The 23,053-nt window shown below is 42.2% G+C and overlaps 1 protein-coding gene across 1 annotated transcript; it reads left to right on the forward strand.

Annotated features, from left to right (window-relative positions):
- Nucleotides 1–8,952: 8,952 nt before the first annotated feature.
- SPCS2 (signal peptidase complex subunit 2) lies at nucleotides 8,953–21,485 on the forward strand. The gene is made up of 5 exons (XM_027774531.1): nucleotides 8,953–8,985; nucleotides 9,740–9,823; nucleotides 10,655–10,815; nucleotides 15,619–15,753; nucleotides 20,918–21,485. The coding sequence occupies exons 1-5, from the start codon at nucleotides 8,953–8,955 to the stop codon at nucleotides 21,102–21,104; spliced, it is 600 nt and encodes a 199-aa protein (XP_027630332.1). The 3' UTR covers nucleotides 21,105–21,485.
- The last annotated feature ends 1,568 nt before the right edge of the window (nucleotides 21,486–23,053 follow it).

A 23,053-nucleotide genomic window follows, 5' to 3' on the forward strand; every position in this document is an offset into this window, starting at 1 on the left:
TGTTGGATAAGGTGAGGAGCCGGTTCCTGGGGACCGCTGAGCCGTGGGGAGGCCCGGAAGGAGCCGAGCCCCCCGCCGTCCCATCCCCCTTATATTCTGCGAGCCCCCCGCCGTCCCATCCCCCTTATATTCTGTGGCTGTTGGAGGGGAGCCCTGGTCTTGCCCACTGTGGGAACCCTGGCCAGCTGTAACCCGGACTCTCCTCCTTAGATCTCCTTTCTTCCTCTGGAGCTTTCCTGGTCCTTTTCGCTGACACCCTTTGCTTCGGGTAATGGGATTGGTCCCACATTTCAGCGTGGCCATCGCTTCCCCTGTGGTGCTGCGGGCCACCGTTCAAAGTGCCCATGTCGCCGACGGGATAAACTAAAGCCCAAAGGAGTGAAAGAATCCGCTCCAAGTCCGTATCCCCCAAACCCCCACCATCATCTCCCTTGCGTACAGCTAACAGATTTCAAAGTGCTCCTTGTCCTTTTGCTTACTGAAAATATAATATTTACGTGAGTGCATGTTGACTTCCCCCTGATGGCTGACAGGAAGCCCTAAAGACTTTTTTCTTCCTCCTGCCTTCGCTGCCCTTTGTGTCCCCCTCCCCATCCCGCATGCCACCAAGTGCACTGCCACCTGCTCGTGCTTGCTACTTTCCCCCTCCCCTCATCGGATTGTTTAAACCAAAGTCCTAGCACTAAGGGCTTAAAAGGGGAGAAAAATAGAAAAAGGAAAATTGCTCCTGCCTTAGCCCGTCTTGCACTTTTCTTGACATCCGGGAAGAAACCGTTGTGTGAAGGGAGAGCTCAGGCTTGGCTCTGCCTCTAACTAGTTCTGTGACCTTGAAATATGCTTGCTCTGCCTCTGTTTTCTCATCTGCAAAATGAAGAATTTAGCCTTAATATATTCTAAAATTCCTTCTGGTTCTCTTGGTGTCAGGCCCTAGGTTAATCTGATGAAAGGTGTTAATTAAGCTGAGTGTCTTTAATATAGTAAACAGTGAGAAATGTTGGCTTTAATTGAAACCACTTGCAGATGTTTCTGTGTCTAAAGTATGGTAGATACTTGAGAAATGTCTACATGATCATGTCCAGGGGTTCAGATCCAGATGCTTTTTTACTTGTCTTTTTTTGGGAGAAATTTTTGCTGTAAGGGCCACGTGTGCTCACCAGAGAGACAGACAGAAAGCAAGAAATTACCCCCTAGAGGGGATGGCCACACCACAGTCTTCTTCTCCCAGATCTTGGGCATGCTTGCACAGGCACCTGTTGGGAGTTTTAAGCCACTTGATCCTGGACTCTGGAACCATGTCAGCCATATGGGAGTCCAGTGTCTTAACCAGTATGCTACACCTGCTGGTCCCTTTGCTTGTCTTTTTGGGTGTTAGTGATTTTGAATTGTGTGGTTCTTAAACTCATAACCCTTCTGAAGAGTCAAGTACATATTCTGGATGTTGGCATGGTAAATTGGTTCAAGACAAGTGAGGATATTGGAATTTGGTAGTCATTTTTGTAGAGAAATTCTGTCTTCCTCTTGGGTGAGCATCTCACAGCCTGAGTTCATCCTAGCCAGCTGACTGCTTTTGTTTTTCTCCCTACTTGGATCACTATCGAACCTGAAGCCTGGGCATTCTGCAGAAGAAGTGATTACTGTGAAGTACTTGGCATCATGGTGTTACTGAAAGAACCTGGATTTAGGGGTCCTATGATCTTGGTGTTAAAGTATTTCTGCTGCTTGCAAACAGTAAGAAGACTGGCAAGTCAGTTAACATCACGAAGTTAATCTTCATCTGTAAAATAAGAACCTCTGATACCTGTATCACAGGGTTTTTGGGAGAGTCAAATAATAAGATGATATACATTATCAAGTATAACTCACAGAGTCCAGTATAAATGTGTGATGGTGGAGGACTAAATCAAGAAACCTACCGCCAGAGTACTTGAAATTTTAGGTTGCCAGAAAAGTCATGATGCATTTTTGCATAGAAAAATAAGTCATGACATTTACGATGGCCTTATAGATAAATACAAGAAATGGAACACTCAACATATTCAGTGTTTTTAAAAGAGTACAGAGTATTCATGTACTCTTTTTACAGATGAGAAAGACCCCTGAGGTCTAACTGAAAAGGGTGAGGGTCCCAAGGAAAACCTTCATGTCTGAAAGAAAGAACTGGAACTTTATTTGGGGAGGGAGGATGGGAGAGGACAGGTATACCAGGTGAGAAAGGCATCTTGAGCAAAGGTATAGAATGTGATGGTGCCTGATGTTTCTCAGGTAACGAGTTGACTGGCAGGCTCTCTAAGGGAACTGGAGCGACATATAGGCAGAATCAGACTGAGGAGGGCATGGATTGCTCAAAATAGTAGTACGGAGGCTGGCTCAGTGATACAGCTGTAACACGCTGCTTAAATTAAGTTGGGTCCGTATGGAATATTGCATGTTGGTTCCTCAGTTGATCTGTACGCCCTAATGCTTGTGCTCATGGTGCATGTACCCATGATCCTAGGTGGCTGGGGTTGCAGTGGTGTGGCACAATGAGAGTTCAAGGTGCTTGTCTCTCTAATGGGAAAAAGAAAATTAACGTTTTGTTTTGTTTGAAAGAAGTAGGAAGCTGTTGAAGTTTTTGAGACTATGTAAAGTGATTATTAAGACAGTCATTCAGATTTGTTTAGAGAGGTGGAAATTCAAAACCTTCTAGTATGACTATATGCTGTACTAGTGTATAGGATTTTGTGAGAAGAAAGACAGTTGTACCACCATATGTTAAAAGCTGTGTGGTCTTAGATGAATCATGATGTTACTGACATTCAGTTTTTGTAGGTAAACATTGTAGACACACATTTTATAGGCTCCTTGTAAGGACTGAGTTGTATACAATTGGGTAATAGTCTCTGTAAAAGGCTATATAAAATAGAATGACAAGGCTTTGAGAACTCCAACTTGAGAAGCAGAAATCGATCAAAGGAAGCACAGAGTAGCACTTGGAAGATTTAACCAAGAAGTTGAGGGACATCAGAGAGAAAATAGGAGCTGTTTAGGTGTTTTTCCTTGGGAAGCTTCACTTCAGCCTTCCATTGAGCTGTTCCCTTTCTGAATTTCTTTAGCACTTACTGCATGTGGGATAACCTGTCACTTAATATGACATACTATCTTATATCATCCACCAATTATTTGTCCAGTTTCCCATGAGGGTTTCTCTATAGTGGTTAACACAGAATAAATACTTGGCATCATTGAACTTAGCAGAGAAGAAAACTTCAGATCTTTCACCTCAGTCGTCAGAACAGCTTTAGGGAATGGTGCCTCTGTCTGAAACTGAGAGTGTTATGGGAGAGAACATGGGGGAAAGGTGACTCTTATGGAGCAGGTCAGTGAAGAGAGAGGCTTTTGTTCTCTAGGAATGAGAGGCTGTTACCTTTAATATGGTTTCTTTGATTTGTCTTTTTTTTTTTTTTTTGAGTTGTTTTATTTCTGCAGCTGTAGTTTCACTTACATAAAGAAATGTATGGGCATGCTCCATGGTACAGCAGTAATGAGCTACTCAAGTGAATCTGGATCTCAGTGGGAACTGCAGTTTGAATTCCTGACCCAGTTGGCCTGAAACATGCTGGACACCCATTGCCCAAGATCTGGCCTGGAGGACTGGAGGGAGGGGATAGAATAGTGTGCCAAGGCTCTATATTGGGCATACCTCCCTCTCCCTTCTCTTCCCTCTCATTCTCTTTTTTTGTTTTGGAGAGATTTTTTTCCATAGGGCACGTGCACTCGCCAGAAAGACAGAGAAAGAGAGACAGAAAGCTAGAAATCACCCCCCAGGGGGTTGGGTATGCCACAATCCCTTCTCCTCCATTCTCCTCTCGGGATCTTGGGCACGCACACACACGCACCCGGCGTGAGTTTAAGCCACCAGGTCCGGGACTCGAACCCCAGTTGACTACATGGGAGTCCAGCAACATAGCCATTATGCCAACTACTGGTCCTCCTGCCCCTCTCATTCTTATGTTCATACACACTCCATCATCCATTTTGGGGGGAGGTGTAATAAAGAGATGGAAATATGCTTCTACCTTTCCCTAAGCAAATGTGAATTTCTGCTCATGTGAAACTGACTTCAAGAACACAGTGGTTCTTGTTTCCTGATCTTAAAAGTAAGTATGCAAATGCGATCTAGCCTCCATCACAGAATGGCTTAATTTAGATCATTGTAGTAAGTTCTTTTGCCCAAAATTCTTGAAGGAATCTCATTCTACGTGGCAGCTATAAAGAAAAGCTGCTTGCTTAATTTGTTTTAGTGGTTAAAACTGATATGTGTTGTTAAACCTTGCTTTCTAGGAGCTATTTCCAGGCTCTTTTAACCTCATGCCTGGATTTCTGTCTCCTGGCTAAGTTGCCAGCTTGATGTTAAAGCACAGCTTTAATATCTTAGTTGAAAACACAAGTTCAGGAACCAGGCTGTCTAACTGGTTTTGAATTCTGGCTCTACCACTTACTACGTGTGTGTTCTTGGGCAAGTTAATGAATCTCTCCATATCTCAGTTTCCTCATCTGTAAAGTGGGCTAATAGATTTACCTTTAAAGCTGATGTCTGGTGCATAGGAAGGACTCAATATACATACAGTTCCTTATAGCTGGTTATTCTGGGCTTCAATTTCCATAAATGTTTTTCAGAACATGGTATGAAGACTGCCTACATCAGACTCCCTTTGGTAGTGTTAAAAGTAACAGATTTCTGGACCTTCTTTTAGACCCGAATCACATAATCTAGAGATGGGACCTGGACATCTGCATGTTTCCCACACACTTCTGTTTATTACCTCTACATTTTAACAGTTAAACCTCCAGGTTGAGAACTACTGTTTTAAATGATTTTTTAAGTCCCTTCTGGTCCGTCATTAACTTTTTTTTACTTTATTAATAGTAGTTATTCTACAGTGTTTATAATGGAGATATGAAGCTTGTCTTCACCCTCATTTTGTAGACATGGCTGCAGTTAGAGAGGGAGGATGACATAGCGTGCCCAACTACACACAGTGAATCAGTAACACTCCCAGAGCCTGGCTTCTCCAGTGCTCTTTACTTACTTAGTACCTTGCTTCCCCACCAGAGTGGACCCTGAGCTAGCCAACATGCAGGTGGGACGAGCATCCATTCTGAGGTGGGAGACCTGGACTGTGCCAACCATGGGTCCTTAGACAAGTCATGTCTCTTGTTTTCCCAGGTGGTATCTAAGCTTGCCAGACTTGGGAGTAGTAAGCGTGTGCCCTGTGGCCTAGCTCTGGCAAGGAAGATGAATAGTTTTGTGGCATTACTTTAATTGTGTATGTTCGTGCCTGAAGAACACAAGGTACTGCCTTTTCCCCCCCTTTTATTGCAAGTGCACTTGCTGGGAAGAGAGGGGATGGAGCATGAAAAAGCACCTGCCACAGGGGATGGCCATGCCACAGTCCTTTTTCCATTCTTCTCTTAGGATTTCGGGCCTGTATGTACATGCACCTGGTGTGTTTTTCTTTTCAAGAATTATCTTGTTTTATTTATTATTTTTAAAATTTTGCTATAGGGCATGTACACTTGCCAGAGAGAGAGAAAGTGAGAAAGCAAGTGGCCAGGTTCTGGACTCAAACTGCAGTTGACCATGTATGTCCAGCGCCCCAAGTACCACACCACCTGCTGGCCCTCTGGCATTTTTTTCAAGCCACTGGGTCTGGGACTTGAACTATGCAGTTGGCCATGTGGGATCCAACCACCTTAACCACCATACTACCAGCTGGCCCTAAGGTGCTGGCTTTTTAATTTGCTGTAGGGTACATGCTCTCACCAGAGAGAAACAGAGAAAGTGAGTCACCATGTCTAGGACATGTACTGTGGTTGGCCATGTGGGAGTACAGCATCTTAACCACCATGTCACCTGCTGGCCCTGGTTCTGGCTTTTTAACACTGTTTTGCAAACTGATCTTTTTTTTTTTTTTTCAAACTGATCTTTTGTAACCTCTCAAAACTCCTTACTTTCAGCTTCATCAAAATTAAAAGCTTGAGACCAGAAGATAATTTCTCACTTTCTCTATTTGCGTGCACTCACTCACACTCTCTCGCTCCGTCTCTAGTAAGCTCATGTGCCCTACAGCTAAATAAATAAACAAAATTAAAAGCTTTTGTATGTCAAAGGACACAATCAAGGAAATGAAAAGACAATCCACAGGGGGTTACTCTAAACTATGTAACATACACAGGGACTTGAAGAAGTTTACAGACAAATGTAATTATAGTACAATTTTATTTTGGTGCAAAAATATTTTGAAATCCATGTATAGTTTTTTCACTGTATGTGTTTTCCTTGAACTTTTTGAGGACACCTCATATGACCTTGGCATGAATAGTAACGAAGTAAGTAAAATGACGGTTGTGGTTAATATACATGTACTGACAATATGCAAGAGGGAATGAGATGAGAAATTGATGTTTTTATAGAAGACACATGTGCTTGCCAGAGAGCGATGGAAGGAAAGCGAGAAAGCACTCCCTAGTCACTCTGCAGTCCTCCTTTTCTCCATCCTGTGGGAATCTGGCGCACATGCACAGATGTGCCCCGCATGTTTTTCAGGCTACCAGGCCAGGATTTGAAGTGCATGGTCAGCCATGTGGGATCTAGCTCCCTTAATCTTCAGGGCATGGGTCAATTAGCAGCACTACCCATATCAGGTATCTGTCCGTCCACCCTGATTGGGGATTTGCTAGAAGGACTCAGCATACAATTGCATTCATGTGTAAGATTTAGTACAGTGAAACAGTACAGAGCAAAGTCAGCAAAGGAAAAAGGTACATGGGATGGAGTCAAGAGGAAACCAAGTGCAAGTTTCTGAGTCCTCTGCCAGTGGAATCTTCCAGGACAGGCTTCCTTCCTGCAGAGTGTTGTCCTGTGTGTGGAGCATTGTCTGCTGGAGAAGCCCACCAGACACTCAGTGCCTGGTTTTTGTTAGGGGCTGGTGAAGTGGGCACCCTCTGCCTGCCACATGCCAAAATTCCAAACCCCTGAAAAGTATTCAGCATAAATGACATTGTTCATATAAGCAGGCTCCATGAGTGACTGGAAAGTTGTGCATCAGTGGCGGGAACGGCACTAGCCAAGGGCCAGCCTTGGCAGCTGGCTTTTCCAAGGGTGGCGGTCTCAGGCCTATGTGAACTCTTCCTACACACTGCGCTTTGTGGTTTATCCTAGGAGGTTCCACATGAAATAAATGAACTTTTGCTTTGTTTTCTGTTACTACAAAAGAAAAACCATTTGTACTTAGTGTTGGCGGATATGAACAATGGAAAAAGAACTTGTAAAATGCCCTAGTAACAGTGAAGAGAACATGAGGAGTAGCATACATTGTCATTGATGAGCTGTTTTTGAGAACCATGGAAAGTAATAGAAAAATGAGCACTTATCAAGAACTGCTTTTTCTAAATGTTTCTTTGTCCTGTGATAGATACTGTCTAAAGTGGGCTAAGGTTTTTCATGCACACAAAATAAATGATGCTCCTATCACAAATTATTTTGTGGTTCATGTAATTCACGGGAGGTGTTCCTGTTTCACTTACTGGAGATTGCTTCTAGGGACCAGGCAGTAGAGTGGGAGTTGAGGCTATTTCAACACTTGCTGTAATGGCTGCTTCAGCTCTTGACCTGTGCGCTCCTCCCCACCATCCCAACAAATTGCTGAGAAATCATCCTCTGAACTTAGAGGACTGTTTATTTTCTCTGATGCACTGCAGGCAGTGAGGTATATCTGGGTCTCTATGAGATTATGGCTTTATTTTTTATTTTATTATTTTTTTTAAATTTGTTATAGGGCACGTGTGGTCACTGGAGAGAAAGAGAAAAAGTGAGACAGTACCCTTCAGAGGTGGCCACGCTGCATTCCTCTCCCCTCCATTCTCCTTTCAGGATTTTGAGTATTACACACTCAGTGTGTGTGGGTTGTTTTTTTTTTTTTTTTTTAAGCAGCTAGGTCCAAGACTTTTACCACACAGTTGGCCACGTGGAATCTGGCTACCTTAACTACCATGCCACGGACTGGCCCAGATTCTTCTTTTTAGAATGACCCAAGTTTTCAAATTATTTTATTCTGACTTTATTTCATAGGTAATTCAAATGTTATTGTGGATTTGGTTCTACAAGTGCATTGTTTTGCTTGTTCTTTGTGAAATGGAATTTATTTGACAATATAAATGAGCTCTTTGGCTATTGGGTTCAGTTTGAATTTTTAAAAGTGGATGTCATGTTTGATTAGTAGGCTAGCAGTCTGTAAGAATCAATATTGCAGCATTCACTTAGTCACTTTCTTTTTTCCTTAAGATTTTGCCATAGGGCACATGCGTTTGCCAGAGAGAGAGAGTGAGTCAGAGGAAAAGCAAGAAATCACCCCCCTAGGGGCCATGACCACGCTGCAATCCTTTCTCCTACATTCTGGGATTTGGGGCACACATGCATACATGCTTAGCATGAGTTTTAAGCCACCAGGTCTGGTACTTGAACCACGGTCAGACATGTGGGAATCCAGCACCTTCACCACCACACCCACCTGCTGGCCCCAAGCACTTATATTTGAGAAAATTTTTACTGAATAATATATTTACAGTATTTAAAAAGGCACATACTGAGAAGTCTCATTCCTTCCCATATTCCGTTCTTACAGGATATTTGGGTATACCATAGTTTAACGAGTCTTCTGTATATGAGCACTTGAGTTACCTCTGTTTTCTTTACCATTATAAATATGCTGTAGTGAGTAGCCTTCTGTGTTATTTCGTATGTGTGCAATTACATAATTCTCAGAAGTGGGAAATTGAACCCAGTGTTTTAAATTGACACGCACTCAATTACAGTTGTAGTAACATTTGAACTTCTACCAACAGTGTATAAATCAGTCACTTGACTCAGGTGGGCAGTGTTTGGGAAACTTTCTAGACCTCTGTAAATGAGAGATGCCGAAGCAGAGTTTGTCCAGTGTTACACAAGTAACTTATAATGGATGGGGTCTGGGACTCTGTACTTGAAAGTTCAGTATTCTTTCCCATAGATTCCACTGGGTTTGCTTCTTGAAGTTAAGACATGCTAGTAAAAGGTACAGGTTGTTAGCTAATAAGATACATTAAAGGAGACTCACCATTTTACTGGTATCTCAATTCACATAATTATATTTCCTGAGTTTTGTGGTCACAGAATGAAAAGATGAATGAATAACACTCTTTTCTATGCTCACATTTTGGTAAAAGGGGGTGGGATATGTGAGTTTACGCTCAGAGTCTGTAGCCCATGTAAGTATCCTGGTTGTGGACATTATAAATTTTTTATTTCTGTGCACAGAAACTGGCCACATCGGATGAGTACCACTTGATTGTAGCAACCTAGTCTCCTTTAGCCTGATTTCTAATTGTTTTATCTTTTAGCTCTCCAGCATCAACAAAATAAATATTACATGTTCTTGAGAAAGCTCTTAAGAAAGTAATTTATTTTCCTTTCAGTAAGATGCTAAATTTCTTTTTTTAAACAGACTTGTCACTTCCTATTTATTTATTTATTTATTTATTTATTTTGACCAGAGAGGGACAGAGTGTGAAAGAGAGAGGGAAAGTGAGAAAACAAGCCACCAGATCTGAGACTCGAACCACAGTCGGCCATGTAGGAGTCCAGCGTCCCCAACTACCACGCCACCTGCTGGCCCCAAGATGCCAAATTTCTTGATGTACAACTTTGCTATTTGTTTTGCAGTGGAAGATTGATGATAAGCCTGTGAAAATCGACAAATGGGATGGATCAGCTGTGAAAAATTCTTTGGATGATTCAGCTAAAAAGGTACTTTGTTGAGAAGGTCCTTAGCGTGTATACAACTGATGGCCCATCTTCTAGTGGATCCTCTTCTGTATCTCGGAGTGACCTTAGGTCTTAGTGTTAGAAATTAGTCTGAAAACAGTTTCTAAAATTCTCACATGATAAGTAGGGGAAAATGTATAAACCATGTTAGCTATCTCAAGAAAGCTGATAATTCATTGTTTTTGAGATTCGGTAACATGAGTGAGAGCTATTGAAGCAGAACACAGAAGGTTTAGGTAGAAGACAAGGCCTATCCATGATGAGACCTCTCTACTTGTGAAAGGAAGAGAAAATTGTAACTGTATCTTGTGAGGAAAGTTGAGCATTCAAACATTTTTTGAATATGTGGACCTGGAGAATGTTTTCTCTGGGATCCTTTATAAAGGATTGAATTGCGTGGTAAAATCCTAATTGGAGAGAACTACTTGGGTAATTAATATGATTCTTAACATAATTTTTATCTTAAAAATCAAGAATAAAAGCAGGGGGACCAGCAGATGGCATGATGTTTACATTGCTGGACTCCCATGTAGTTGACCACGGTTCGAGTGCCAGACCTGGTGGCTTAAACTCACAAGGCATGTGTGTATGCATGTCCAAGATCCCAAGAGGAGAATGGAGAAGGGATTGCGGTGTGGCTGTTCCCCCGGGGGGGTGATTTCTCATTTTCTGTCTCTCTGTCTCTGTCTTTCTGGTGAGCACACGTGCCCTATAGCATAAACCTCTCCAAAAAAAATTTTTTTTTTGAAGAATAAAAGCAGGTACTAATAAGGAAGCATTCTTGTTACATTGATTCATTGTTCTTCTTTCTAGGTACTTCTGGAAAAATACAAGTATGTGGAGAACTTTGGTCTAATTGACGGTCGCCTTACCATCTGTACAATCTCCTGTTTCTTTGCAATAGTGGCTTTGATTTGGGATTATATGCACCCCTTTCCAGAGTCCAAGCCTGTTTTGGCTTTATGCGTCATATCATATCCTTTACTTGTGCTCAAATTTGTTTTCGAGCAACTGTTGATTTATTTATTACCATAGGGCACGGGCATTTGCCTGAAAGGAGTGAGACAGAAAGATACAGAGAGACGGAAAGTGAGGAATTACCCTCCGGGGGATGGCCATGCCCCAATTCTTTCTCTGTTCTCCTCTTGGGATTTTGGGCATGCACACACATGCCCCATGTGATTTTCAAGCCACTGGGTCCAGGACTTGAACTGTGGTTAGACATGTGGTAGTCAATCTTAACCACCATGCCACCTGCTAGCCTCCTTGTGCAGCTTTTTGAACCTTCCATCAGGGTGTTCTGCCCAGGGCAGAGCTGACTGCTGATACTCCTTCCTGCTCCCTGCAAAAACGTAACATTTAGGGTCTGATAGTGTTAGAATTTTAACATTATGATGTGGCCTTGTAGCACAGTGATTAAGTGGTGTGTGAAAGGAGCCAGATCCCACATGAATCTCAGCCATGGCACCTTGATAAACATGTTGGGCACATGTGATAGAATGGAGAAAGGGGGATTGTAGCGTGACCAAGCCCTATGAGGGTGTCCATCTCTCTCATTCTGTTTCTCTTGCACCTGCACATGTGCCCTCTGGCCATTTTTTTTTCTTTTTCTTTTTTTTTTTTTTTTAAGAATTTAACATGAACTGTGGATATCTGTAAATTTCTGTAATAACCATTAATATTTTAGGTTTAATTAGGTTATTTTATGTGTGATTCACTTTACTTTATTAATCTAGAGGCTATTATAATCTTAATGTGAACACTTGTTAGCAAAACATACAATAATAGCTTTTTCTTTTTAAAGTTTTATTTTAATTTGACCAGAGAGGGACTAAGTGAGAGAGAGTGAGGGAGAGAGAAAGCAAGCCACCAGATCCAGGACTCAAACCATGGTCAGCCATGTGGGAGTCCAGTGCCTTTAACCACCACACTACCTGCTGGCCCCCAAGCTCTTATTTTCTAGCCCATAACTTTTTCTGTTAGACCTGGCTGCCTCAAACCACGTAATCCAGGATATTGGGGGGGGGGCTGATTTTGGGGGGGTTAAAATTTGTGTTAGGTTTCCTCCAAGCTGAGGGGCTGGATCAGAAGGTACGTATGGAGTATGAGGTACAGGTGTGGCTAACGTTGCAGTGTGATTAAGATCCTATTCTGGATCTAAGAATGAGGGTTTAAAGTCGAAGGTATTTGTGATCTGGGGCTAATAAGAACTTAAGTGTTTTGAGACTGTGTGACTGCTGCTTATTTTATAAATATGAATAATACATACTCAGAATTAGCATAGATTGAGAGATTTTATCATGCATTTGTTATGCAACAGTTCCCTTTTCCTTCTTTTCATGATAAACTTAGAATCATAGTTATACCCAGCTTGGTTATTTCTCAAGAAGTCAAATACAGAGATATTTTATTATACTATCATTACAAACATTGTGCAGGTTCATAGTAACAGTATTTTTGTGTGGTTCCCTCCCCATCAATCTGTACATACTGTTCTCCACTTCATTTTAAAAGTTTTTATTTATTCTGTGAGTGAGAGAGATGGAGAAGGGGCAGCACTTTAGCAGGATCCTTATGCCACAGTCTATCCCCAGCCTTCTCCAAGCTCCAGATTATGGGCACGCAGGGAAGTCTGTGGACTTGAACTGGGAACTTCTTATGTGAGAGTACCTTACAGAGGGTCACACTTTACCTCTGCACCACCTTTTGGCCTCTGCACTTTATTTTTAACTAAAAGGTATATTGGACATCCTTCCACATCAGTACACACAGCTCTACCTTATTATCTTCGTTTTATGTCAGAGTGTTGTGTGTGGAATGGTAGGGCCAGGGAAGGTACCTCCCAACAGGGCCTGGCCATGCCACAGGCCTCCAGTTCTTCATCCTGTCAGGATCCTGGGCAGTGCTTGCCAGTGCAGGAACTTGGACCCTAGTTGGCCGTGTGGGGTCAGGCCTCCTCTGTTCAGGACTTAATTGTTGCACCACAGAGCAGCCATTTACCTTATTCTTAAGGTCTAATCTATCATCAACTTACTGGTTGTTTAAAATAAATCATTCTGGTAGGCAGTTTATTTTTTAAAACAATGTTCCATTACTTGAAAGGATGTAAAAACCACTTTGGAAACTTACTTTAGAGAACGCGAACCATCTGTTGGGTGGTTGGGAAAGTCGTGACACATTTTTGCATAGAAAAACATTTTATTTATTTTTTAGAGGTTTTTGCTATAGGGCACATGAGCTCTCCAGAAAGACAGAGAGAGACAGAGAGACAGAAAGTGAGAAATCACCCCCTGGGGGGATGGCCACGCTGCAATCCCTTCTCCATTCTCTTTGGATCTTGGGCACACACACACAGGCGCCCAGTGTGAGTTTGAGCCACTGGGTCCGGAACTTGGACTGTGGTTGACTACATGGGAGTTCAGCGACATAGCCATTACGCCATCTCTGGTCCCAGAAAAACATTTTTAAAAATACATCTTGACTTTTCTGACAACCTAATAATACCCGCTATCTAATACCATAGGTCCTGGTCAATGTAATTATCTAAATTGATCCCAAATCATCGTCTCAAAAGTGTCAACAAGTGATTCTTTACTTTTTTCTATAATCAGAATAATCATCCTAATATGAATTTTTCACTGTTAAGGCATTTCAAAAGAGTATGTCATAGGTTCTGGATACAGTTCTCAGAAAAGTTTCAAAGAACACGTTTCAGAGCCAGCAAGTGGCATGGTGGACAGAGGCGCTAGATTCCCACATGGCTGACCAAGGTTTGAGTCCCAGACCTGACAGCTTGCTTTCCCTTTCTCTGTCTCTGTCTGGTCAAATTAAAAACTAATAACAATAAATGAATTAAATAAATAAATCTTTTTTTAAAAAAAGAACATGTTCGAACAGTCATGGCAACATTATTAAAAATAATACAGCCTCAGGACCAGCAGATGGTGTAATGATGGCGTCACATGACCGACCACTGTTTGAGTCCTAGACCTGGAGGCTTGAAACTCAAGCTCGGTGTGTGTGCACATGTGCCCAAAATCCCAAGAGGAGAATAGAGAAGAAGGGATTGCAGCATGGCTATCCCCTCTAGTGGGTGATTTCTCACTTTCTGTCTCTCCAGCAAGTGCATACTCCCAATAGCGAAAATCTTTCCCCAAAAATAATAATATAGCCTCCTAAGAGAACTGTCTCGATGGTACTTCATTTGTTTAAAATGAGATCCTCTCATTTTTGTAATAATGTCAGTTTCAAATATGCAGCCATGCATGGCTTCATAGTGACATACTCCAAGAAATGGATCTCTAGACCATTTTGTCATTGTGTGAACATCATAGAGTGTGCTTACACAAACCCAGCTGCATACCTAGGCTATATGGTACAGCCTGTATGCTCCTTAGGAGATCGCTGTCATATACAGCACATGACTAGTAGTAGTGACTTCCATTACAAATACCTTCTATGTACACACACACACACACACTCATCTTTTAAAAGTTTATGGAAAATACATGTTATGAAAAAATAATGCATGGATTATTTATTTTAGATTTTTGTTACAGGGTGTGTGTGCTCACCAGAGACAGAAAGAGAGAAATGATCCACCATGGGGAATGGCCAAGCTGCTGTCTCCTCTTGGGAACTTGGGCACGCATGCACACATACCCGACATGAATTTCAACGTGCTGGGTCTGGGATTCGAACTGCAGTTGACTGTGGGAGTCCAGTGACATAACTGTTATGCCATGTGTTCTCGGATTTTTTTTTTTTTTCACCAAAATAAAGTTGTACTTTAATTTCCTTTCCACAAACTTTTTTTTTAAGTCCATTCATTTTCTCCATAAGAGAGAGAGAGATACAAGTGCTCTCCCCAACAGGATCTCATGTCACAGTTCCCTCAGGCTTTCCAGCAGCTGAGAGTACGAGGATGCTTGTCTGGTATGCTATGGATCAGCTGGGGAACCAAACATGTGATCTTCTATGTGGATCTAGCCTAAACTGAATAGTGCATTACTATGCTACCACTGAGTTTTCCACAAATTTTCCGAAGTTTCCTTATCTCAAAACTATATGACAATTTTTAAAAGTATTATCCCCGTTTTAGAGGCAAGGATGGTAAGACTTGAGGCAGAAAGTAATTTGTTGTAGTTATGCTGCTTAAAAGCCAAGATTCCAAGTGTAGGACTGTCTCACTCCAAGCTCTATACACTTTGCACCATCCTTCCTGCATCTCCTATCCATAAAATTTGAATGACACAATATGCACAAAGCTCTTACGCCAATTTCTGACACACAGTAAGTGCTTAAATAGGTCATTGATAATGTCAAAGGCTGAATAGAAGTCTCTACATACCTGAGAAGTAATTGCTCTTAGAGTAAACTAATCTGAAGTTCTTTTTCTCTTCTAATGACCCTTGAAATTAGTCCACAGTTATTAGTTGTGTATTTCATAGAGAAGCATAGTTAGAACAGAGTTTTGACAAACTAGGTACCAAGATCTTTTTTGTGAACATGTCCTTGAACATAAAAGAAGAGAATTGGTTTATGCTCTGTATCTTTTTCTTTGCCTTCCACTTGGAGATGTTTGGAGAATTAGCCAGAGAGAGCTTGCTTCACTTGGTACATAAATATAAGGATGAAAGTACTAAATTCTTAAATGTTTTTGTAGCAAGACAAAAGCGACTGTCCTCTTTGACAGTATTGTGCGAGTTTATGTAGCTCCTGCTTGTCAGGTTGTGTTTGGTTTCTATGTTTGTACTTTTCCCTTAACTTTATTGAACCTATTTTGTGATGATGGGAATTCTGACCATTTACACCTCGTATAAGGAGAAGAGCATCTTTCTTGTGGCTCACCGGAAAGATCCCACAGGGATGGATCCTGATGATATTTGGCAGCTGTCTTCCAGTCTCAAAAGGTATGACTCTTCTCGCAGATTCTTAAAGCCGGTTACTGGATTTACCGTGGGTGGCGTTATCAACAATGGATTGCTCTGTGCCCGCTCTGCAGATCATAGTGCTAACCATGTAAAATGGAGAAAGGAGTGGGAATGATCCAGAAGGTTTTTCCTTGCACTGCCATTCTGTGATCGCGTTAGCACAGAAATGCTTCTGAGAATAAACTGTAGGTAAAGGTGCCTGTGGAAGAAAGATTCTCTGATTTCTTTGGCCAATTAGCTGAGACAATTAGAGTGCAGAACTACAAAGGTGAAAAGTGTGAGTAGTTATCTTTGAAGACCTTGTTAGCTTTTGTGCTTCCATAATCTCAACTACACTTCATGAATGCAGTAAGGGAGCCCTGGAGCATCACAGTCCGGTCTGTTTCTGACCAGTAGTGGTGTTACTGTGTAGCTGATATGCAAGTTCTTTGTAGATACCCAGACTTGGTTCATACTACGCCTCAGTCTCTTTCTAAGCTGTGTGACTTTATTTATTTTTTTTAATTTTTATTTTTGGTTGCCTCAGTCTCTTTCTAAGCTGTGTGACTTTTATTTATTTATTTTTTTTAATTTTTATTTTTGGAGAGGTTTTTGCTATAGGGCGCGTGCGCTCGCCAGACAGAGAGAGAGAGAGAGACAGAGAGACAGAAAGCAAGAAATCACCCCCCAGGGGGTATGGCCATGCTGCAATCCCTTCTCCTCCGTTCTCCTCTCGGGATCTTGAGCACACACGCACACGCACACGCGCCTGGCATGAGTTTTAAGGCACCGGGTCCGGTGTGTGAACCGCGGTCGACTACTTGGGAGTCCAGCGACATAGCCATTACGCTAACTGCTGGTCCCAGCTGTGTGAATTTTAATAAATCATGTAAGGTATCTCAGCTTCAGGGAGATTAAAAATGATTTCTCAGGAGAGTAAAGGATGACTATGTTGTTAGAAAGATGAGATGCAGTTGTAATAATAGCAAGCTATTGAGCATTTGTTGCACATTGGATATTATGCTAAATGCATTTTAAACCTAGAGTACCCATTTTATGGATAAAAGCACAGACTCTGGGCTAGTTCCATAGCACAGTAGCTTAAGCCCTGTGCCTGGTAAGCCAGATCCCAGCCACTTGAAAAACATGCTAAGCATGCGTGCGGTGTGTGCCTAAAATCTTAACAGAATGGAGAACTAGAGGAAAAATTATTGTGGTATGACTACACCCCGTGGGGGATGCTACCTCCCCCTGCCAAGTGCATGTACCTTCTAGCAATAAAATTTTTAAACTGCCATAATTTAAAAAAAAAACACAGGTCCAAAAAGTTAAATAAGGGCCTTATCGCCCAGAATTCCAGCCCAGGTTGAGCCCAGCATTTATGTTCTTTGTCACTATCCTAAAAATATACTCCATATTTCCTAGCACATAGTAGGCCCTCATATTCGAAGTACAGTTATTTGCATAGATGTAGGTAAGTATAGCATACGTACCAACTGACCTCTTCATTGCCAGCAGGAGATGCCTGTGCAGGAGGAGCAGACCTTCACCCTGATGTTGCAGCTTAGTTCTTTATTTCCTGGCAGGGTACCTAGCTGTTCCAACATAAATCTGCATCCTCTATCAGGCCACTGAGACAGAGTTGCTGAATTCTAAATCCTAGCACTATTTTTTCTTTAGGTTTTTGTCATAGGGCGCATGTCCTCGCCAGAGTGAGAGACAGAGAGGGAAAGTAAGAAATCACCCTCCCATAATCCCTTCTCCATTCTCTTGGAATTTTGGACATGCATGCACATGTGCCTGGCATGATTTTCAAGCCGTCGGATCTGGGCTCAAACCATGGTCAGTCATGTGGCAATCTAGCGTCTTCACCACCACACCACCTTCTGGCCCCCAGTATATGTCATTGTAATGGCTTTATTAAGTTACAGTTCACCTGCCGTACTATGCACCCATTTGAGTTGTACATCTCAGTTTTCTCATTTGGTTACAGGTTTTTATAGTCATTACCATGTTACTTTTAGAACATTTTCATCAGCTCAGAAAGAAGTCCTGTACTCTTTAGGTGTTACTGCCCTATTCCCCCTTCCTCCCAACCTCAGGCACCCACAAATCTATATATAGCCTTCCTTTCTACAGACTTTTTATCTGAATGGAAGCTTACAGGCAGTGGTCTTTTGTGTCTAGCTTCTTAGTGTAGTGTTTTCAAGGTAGATCCATGTTGTAGCATGTACCAGTTCTTTAATCATTTTTATGGTCAAATATATTCCATTGCACAGATATACCATGTTTTGTTTATCTGTTTGTCAGTTGACAGGCATTGTATTATTCCTACCTTTTGGCTATTAGGAATAACACTGCTATAAACTTTGTTTATAAGTTTTCATGTGGACATAAGTTTTCATGTGATATATCTAGGAGAATATTATTATTGTTTGAGGAATTGCCACAGTTTTCCCAAGTGGCTGCACCATTTTATAATCCCACTAGCAGTGTATATTTTTCCACATTTCTTGATGATATTGCCAGTTGCTATATTCTTACTGGGACCCAGCATATGATAAATGTGCTTATTTGAGTGTACTTGATCTGTTGCCCTGGCCATCTCTCTACCCTGGCCTTGTGGTGACTTGGAGGTTAATAGTGCCTGACTCTGGTGTCTTGTTCCATAGCTGCCAGGTCCTGCGATGTGAAAATGGCAATGGAAGGTTTCACACACCAGCTGCCATTGCTCACCTAGCACAAAATACGTGCTCTCTAGCATGTTCCTATGTAGTCCAAACTCTTAACACTCCAGCATACAAAGTCCTTGGACATCTGCCCCTTAGATACATCGCCAGTCCTCTTTTATGCCTCTTCCAAAGCATATTCTGGCCTGACCACAAAGGCACATGCTGTTTGATGCTGTGACTTGGCAGGCCTGGGGCACCTGGGTTTGATTCCCAGCTCACCCTAAAAGTGGGACATGGTGCTGCTCAGGAGGCTGAGGCAGGAGGACCATGAGTCATGGACAGCATGGGCAGTGTAGCGAGATCCTGTCAGAGAGGCAGGATCATGACAATAGCAAGATCCAGTCTTTAAAAAGTCTTTCTCTAGCAATATTGTGGAATTTGCAATTTGCCAAGTTCTTCTGGCCTCCTGACCATCCTACACCTTTATACCTAGTTATTTCTCTGACTAAACAATCGCCTAGCTAACTCCTTATCATCTTCTGAGAAGACTTCCCTGACATACCTTAGAATAGACTAGGTAATTCTAGGTTTTTGTTTGTTTTAGAGATTTTTGCCTTAGGACACTTGCACTCACCAGAGAGAGAGACAGAGACAGTGACAGGGAAAGTGAGAAACCCCCCCCCGGGGGGGTGGATGGCCATGCTATAGTTGCTTCTCCGTTCTCCTCCTGGGATCTTGAGCCTGCATGCACACATGGCTGGTGTGAGTTTCACGCCTCTGGGTCCAGGACATGAACTGTGGGAGTTCAGCGATGTGACCGCTACACCATCTGCTTGTCTCTATTTTTTTTTCTGTACAAAAATGCATCATGACTTTTCTGACGACCCAATAGAAATAGCATATTATTTTTTGAGAGAGAGATTTTTGCTATAGGACGTACACGCTCACTGGAGAGACAGAGACCGAGAGACAGAAAGAAGAAATCACCCTTCTGGGGGATGGCCACACCACAACCCCTTTTCTTCCATTCTCCTCTTGGGATTTTGGGCATGCACACACACATGCCCAGTGTGAATTTTAAGCCACTGGATCCAGGCCTCAAACTGTAGCCAATTATGTGGGAGTCTAGTGCTTTAACCACTCTGCCACCTGCTGGCCCCAGAAGTAATCATTATTTAAAGTTGTTGGGTTTTTTTCTTTTAGATTTTTGCCATAGAGCATATGCGCTCACCAGCGGTAGACAGAAAGTGAGAAATCACCCTTCCCTCCCAGGGAGGATAGCCACACCACATCCTTTCTCCTCCATTCTCCTCTTGGGCCATGCATGCACACGTGTGTACACATGCCTGATGTGACTTTCAAGCTGCCAGATCAGGACCCAAACTGTTGGTCACATGGGAGTCCGGTACCCCAACTACCATGCCACCTTCTGGCCAGATCTTGGGTACTCTAATGAGCGTTTAATGCTTACCCCATTACCCCTGGTCACAAGGAACTAAAATTATTTACTCATCTGTTTCTCATCGTAGCCACACTCCAGTGTGTGAGTTCTTTGACCATTTACTGTACACTAGATACCGGAGCCCAGGCAGTTTGCCACTGTTGGTCAGAACTTGAGGAAGTCTTTGAGGTGTTGAAAACAATTCAAGGACCTTCGCTACTAATTACCCACATTGGGAGTTACTGCCTAGACCGACAGTTTGTTGAACTGTGTTTGGAGTACTACTTTATTGTTGGTATTGTTCTCATCGTGACCACAATCTCTTTTTAAACATACAGAAATAGAGCCTCCAGACACTGCTTCATCTAAAGATAATCGTTTGATAACTATTGAAATGGACCCTTATAGACAGACAAAAACAAGGGTTTGTTGGAGGTAGGTAGGAGATGTCAGCCTTCCAGAGGTTGAGTCATTAAACTTGCTCGACTGGGTGGAAATAATAAAGGCCCACGAGGTACCTTAAGGTGTAGCTAAGTAATATCTGAAGTTCACATCGTAAAGCAGTTGGTATCCCTGGCCTGGGGTCAGAGCTAAAGAACCTAGAGCTAGATTGATTACAGAGTCCAAGCACCGAGCAGCCTGGAACTGGGGTGCATCCTTGAAAGCAAGCATTCTTCATTCACTCATAAAAATTTGATTGACCCATCAGGTGCCAGACTAAGAGTAGAAAACAAGACAAAAATTCATCCCTTCAGGAACCCTCCAGTCTAGTGAAGAACAGAAATACATAGACATCATTTCAATAGATACCTCATCGGTAGCATGGGAGCCTATCATTTGACCTAGTATATGATAAATATGCTTATTTGAGTTGAATATCGAATGATAGTGTTGATAAAGATCCTAGGTCTTTGTTTTATTTTTAAATGATGTATATATCCCTTATGTCACCAGTGCCCGATTTATCTGTGTTCTTTGGAAGCACTGTTGCTGAAGTGTTGCTGCTTGGAGCTGTCTGGTTGTTGACTTGTCACCTTTGCCTCATGCTTAGGTTTGATGACAAATACACCCTGAAGCTGACCTTCATCAGCGGGAGAACAAAGCAGCAGCGAGAAGCTGAGTTCACCAAGTCCATCGCAAAGTTTTTTGACCACAGCGGGACACTGGTCATGGATGCATATGAGCCTGAAATATCCAGGCTCCATGACAGTCTTGCTACAGAAAGAAAAATAAAGTAGCCGATTCTGAACACAGCCCACTTTCTGCTGGATCATGCTGAATTGCTGGGTTGGGGGAGGTGGGGGGAGAAGCAGAACTTACAATGGGTAAAGTAAGAACTGTTAAAAATGTCCCTGTTTTATCCTGCAACTTTAATCCCTTCTGGATAAGTAGGATTTTCTAGAACAGCTGTGAGGAGTTGTACTTCTGATGTCTAGCTGTAGCCTCCTTAGTCTGCCAAATGCATTCCAATTTGCTTTTCTGGAAAAGCATTTTGGCTCAAAGTCAAACAGCTTTTCCCTTTATATCTAGTACTCTATATAGGATAGCTTTGCCACGCAGCATCTGAAGACTTCGTTTTTAAAATTACCCTGTTGTTGACTGTGTTAATTTCTGCTTCAGCAGCTGTTTCGCAGAAGATTTCAGAATACACCTTCTTGCGTATGACAGCTTTTGTTCACACACCATTTTTGTGGGTGTGTGTATTTCTGACTGAGGGAGAATTAAAGAAAACATAGCTTTTTAATTTGTTTAAAACAGACCTTCTGCCTGTTACATTTTGTGCTCTGAACCAATTAAAGCAGCCAGTGGCGTTTTCAGTTTTATATCATCCATGTTTTCCACTAGCATACCCCTGTTGATTTGTTTGTGCCCTTTTATCGACTGCCATTTTCTAAAATTTTTTTCAATAAAAGGAAAGAAGATGTGAAAAAAATGGAGTCATGGTCTTGATCAAGGAACAGAACTGCAGAGGTTCACAGTCTTAACTGCTGTGGGTTTCTCTGGTTTCTAAGCCGTCATGGATCAGAGCCCCCAAGAACCTGTAGTCAGGAACCGTTGGCTCCAATGACAGCAGGGTCACTACGCACTTCATGCTAGGAAGCGCTCCAGGTGCTTTGTGCCTTAAATGCTGATGCTAACAACCATCCTAAGTGGTAGGCACTGCCATTATTCTCATTTTACAGAGGAGCAAAAATGAGACAAAAACTGATTATCACACAGTGAGAGCACTAGGATTTGAACCTGGGCAGTCTGACTCCAGAGTTTGTGTTCCTACATTCCAACAGTGGTCAGAGAACCAGGCCCTTGTCCAGATCCTATGACCTCTTTGGATACTTTCACCCCAGCCTGACAAAAGTGCAGTTCCCGCTGAGCCTGAGCCTCGTATCCAAACCTTTGTTCAGCTTACACATCACCTTTATCAAGTTTTCTGTGACTTGGGATGGGTGCCCTCACTAGCGCCACGTAGTGGGGGCTTGTGGAACAACAGAACTGGAGCTTAAATTCTGTACTCATGGTTCCTATAAGCCTTGGTAAGTCACAGAATTCTCTGAGCTTCCAGTTTTCTTTCTTTCTTTTTTTTTTTTGAGTAATCCTAATTCTGTGAGCTACTTAAAGGTTGTGAAAGTGTATAACCAGATCAATGTTTTTGTTTGTTTGTTTGTTTGTTTTTGCTATATAGTGCATACCCTTACCAAAGAGAGAGAGAGGGAAAGTGAAAAAATCAGCCCAAAGGGAATGGTCATGCCAGTCCCTTTTCCTACATTCACCTCGTGGGACTTTAAGCACACACACACACACACGTATCCGTAGTGATTTTTTTAAAATTAATTAATTAATTAATTTTAATCTGACCAGAGAGGGACAGAGTGAGAAAGAGAGAAAGTGAGAAAGGAAGCCACCAGGTCCAAAACTCGAACTGCTGTCGGCCACGTGGGAGTCCAGCGCCCTTAACCACCACGCCACCTGCCAGCCCCTCTGCGGTGATTTTTAAGCTGCTAGGTCTGGGACTGGAACCGTACAGTCAGTCATGTGAGATCCACACCATTTGCTGGCCCAGATAATTGCATTTTTATAATGAAAGGAGATTCTCATAAACGTATCCAATGTTTGTGGATATAGATAAAAACCCTCTCTACTATGACCTCTGAGAGCTTCATACCTATTGTACATTTTTATCTTCATGTGT

The sequence above is a fragment of the Tupaia chinensis genome, unplaced genomic scaffold (genome assembly GCF_000334495.1).
Source record: "Tupaia chinensis unplaced genomic scaffold, TupChi_1.0 Scaffold000047_1, whole genome shotgun sequence".
NCBI lineage: Eukaryota > Metazoa > Chordata > Mammalia > Scandentia > Tupaiidae > Tupaia > Tupaia belangeri.